The following is a 2500-nucleotide window of genomic DNA, read 5'->3' as shown; positions in this document are numbered from 1 at the left end:
AGAGAGAGAGAGAGAGAGAGAGAGAGAGAGAGAGACAGAGAGAGAGAGACAGAGAGAGACAGAGACAGAGAGACAGAGAGAGAGACAGACAGAGACAGAGAGACAGAGAGACAGAGAGAGACAGAGAGAGAGAGAGAGAAGAGACCGACTGACCGTCCGATGAAGTCGTCTCTCCTGCCGGTGTCTCTGTCCCACACTGTGATCTCCAGCACTCCTCCCGTCTCCTCATACAGGTGGAGGTCAAACTGCTCCCTCCACTGTGGACTCAGGGTCTTTGGCACTGTCTACACACACACACACACACACACACACACACACACACACATAATGAGCGTCTACTTTGAGCATTGTATAAAGTAATTTATAAAACGGACATGTCAAATCAAGCAATCTGATTGGTTCTTAGCCGTGATATAATGAGCGTATATCACGGGTAGAATTGTCGTTACTTTTCACAACAAGTCAGTATCCCTCCGCGTCTGAGAGAAAGCTACAACCGTTACAGCTGTTAAATGACTTCCGTTAAGAAACAAACTTACAAAGCTTTACTATGTAAATAAGAACAGAGTTCCATTCGTTCTGTTGCTTTTATTATAAATAATATCAGCGTGAAATGACAATAATCAAACACGTACGATACAGGCTGAAACACAGACGTGTTTACAGTTCAATCTGGTTCCGGTCGCGCATGCGCCAATACAAGGGACCGTTCATTTAGTATGTTCTCTCCTCTGGAGGAGTGGATCATCAGTGCCTATCTCCAGAGAAGAAACCCTAAAAGACGACATGCAGAGCTACGTGAAGAGCAGGTAGACCAAATGGAAAAAAACGAAACGAACAGAACACCGCGCTAGCTGTTAGCGCGCTAGCTGTTAGCGCGCTAGCTGTTAGCACGCTAGCTGTTAGCGCGGTGTTTGTGCAGAAGGCAACAGAGGGACTATTTTATTTTGAACATCATTATTTAATAATAAAACTATTTAAATTGGAGTGTGTATTTTTCTTTCATATTGCCACACTTGGTAACCGTTTTATAAAAGCAATAGCTCACTTCAGACCGTGATATATGCTCATTACATCACAGTTAAGGGGGTTGTACCACGCCCCTTAACTGTGATGTAATGACCATATACCACGGCCTGTCGTCAGCTATTGCTTAAATATATATATTTTTTTATATAAATATTTATTTATTTATTATGAATATAAATATAAAGCTAAACACATCAATGCATCAATAATTATGATCCAATAATAAAACATATTATTCTGAAATGGGGAATTCTGCATGAGGAGTACTTTTAGATTTGGTACATTTTGATGCCGATACTTTTGTACTTCACTTGCGTAAATGTTTAACTGCAGAACTTCTAACAGAGTAGTACTACTACTTTTAAAGTACTCAGTACTTGCTGTGTTAGTGTACCTTGCTCCTGTACTTCTGGGGTCCCAGTCTGAACTTGACGTACGGGTCGCTCAGCCCGTTGGGGTCCATCGGCGTCAGGTTCCTGCCTTTGATCAGCGCGATGCTCACGATCCCTCGCCACAGCTGAGACTTACGATGAAGCTCTGAGAGTCGCAAGGACTGCTGCTGCTTCCACACACACACACACACACACACACACACACACACACACACACACACACACACACACACACACACACACACACACACACACACACACACACACACACACAGCGCTTTTCTAATTTAAAATATAAATGATAAGATAGTTGTTGTTTTTTATACAATTTCACTAAGGGGCCACATGTTTACACTTTATTGACATGCTTTTATATAAAATAGACAAAAATGTAAATAAAATATCTTTGATTGTATTGCTGCATGTCCTATATATATTCTATAACTTGGTTCACACAAAGCCCCAAAAAGTCAAGTAAAAAGTTGGTTCATTTGCATTTAGTCAAGCAAAAGTAGCAAAACGTTCATACACATACAGATCATGACAAATCAATGTGTGTGTGGAGCTTTGATTGTGTAGTGCACATGCAGCCTTCTGCAGAACTTTGCATGCAATTCAACAAAGAGCCTCTGAAATGTAATAATAATCCAATTTGACGAGAATAAGCCTCTTACACACGAGAGGACATGAACGCTGATGTTTGATGTGAGAAACGTTCGAGACGTAAGCTGCAACACAACAAATCAACACGATCCTCGTCTCTCCCAAGAAACTCCAACGAGCAAACTAAACAGTGACGGAGACGTGATCGGCGTGAAGGTGAAACTATGACGCCGTACACAGACGATGATGATGATTTACCTTCGTGGATCGTTTCCAGGATCTCCTGAGCAGCATGGTCTGAACATACATCAAAATACATTATTAAAACTTCTCCTGCAGAATCCTAATGAGCTGCACACGAGGAGCGAGTACCGGACAAAGATCTATACATATTTCATGACCTCATCCCCCGAAAACAAAAGCTCATTGTGGTTCTATGAGTGTAATGTACTGAAGACTCTGCGTGTGCTGCAACA

The 2500-nt window shown here is 41.7% G+C and overlaps 1 protein-coding gene across 1 annotated transcript in view; it reads right to left on the bottom strand.

Annotated features, from left to right (window-relative positions):
• LOC115005559 (multiple C2 and transmembrane domain-containing protein 1-like) overlaps window positions 1-2391 on the bottom strand; it is a 10608-nt gene extending 8217 nt beyond the window's left edge. The window contains exons 1-3 of the mRNA XM_029427430.1: window positions 2283-2391; window positions 1424-1588; window positions 154-284 (exon numbers count right to left, since the gene is read on the bottom strand). Of these exons, the coding sequence (XP_029283290.1) occupies window positions 154-284; window positions 1424-1588; window positions 2283-2333 (347 nt within the window). The 5' untranslated portion in view covers window positions 2334-2391. The remainder of the gene's footprint in view (window positions 1-153; window positions 285-1423; window positions 1589-2282) is intronic.
• Window positions 2392-2500: the final 109 nt, after the last annotated feature.

The sequence above is a fragment of the Cottoperca gobio genome, unplaced genomic scaffold (assembly GCF_900634415.1).
Source record: "Cottoperca gobio unplaced genomic scaffold, fCotGob3.1 fCotGob3_319arrow_ctg1, whole genome shotgun sequence".
Classification (NCBI taxonomy): Eukaryota; Metazoa; Chordata; class Actinopteri; order Perciformes; family Bovichtidae; genus Cottoperca; species Cottoperca gobio.
Note: the sequence above shows the minus strand (reverse complement) of the source record. Positions and strands in the feature narration are given on the sequence as shown.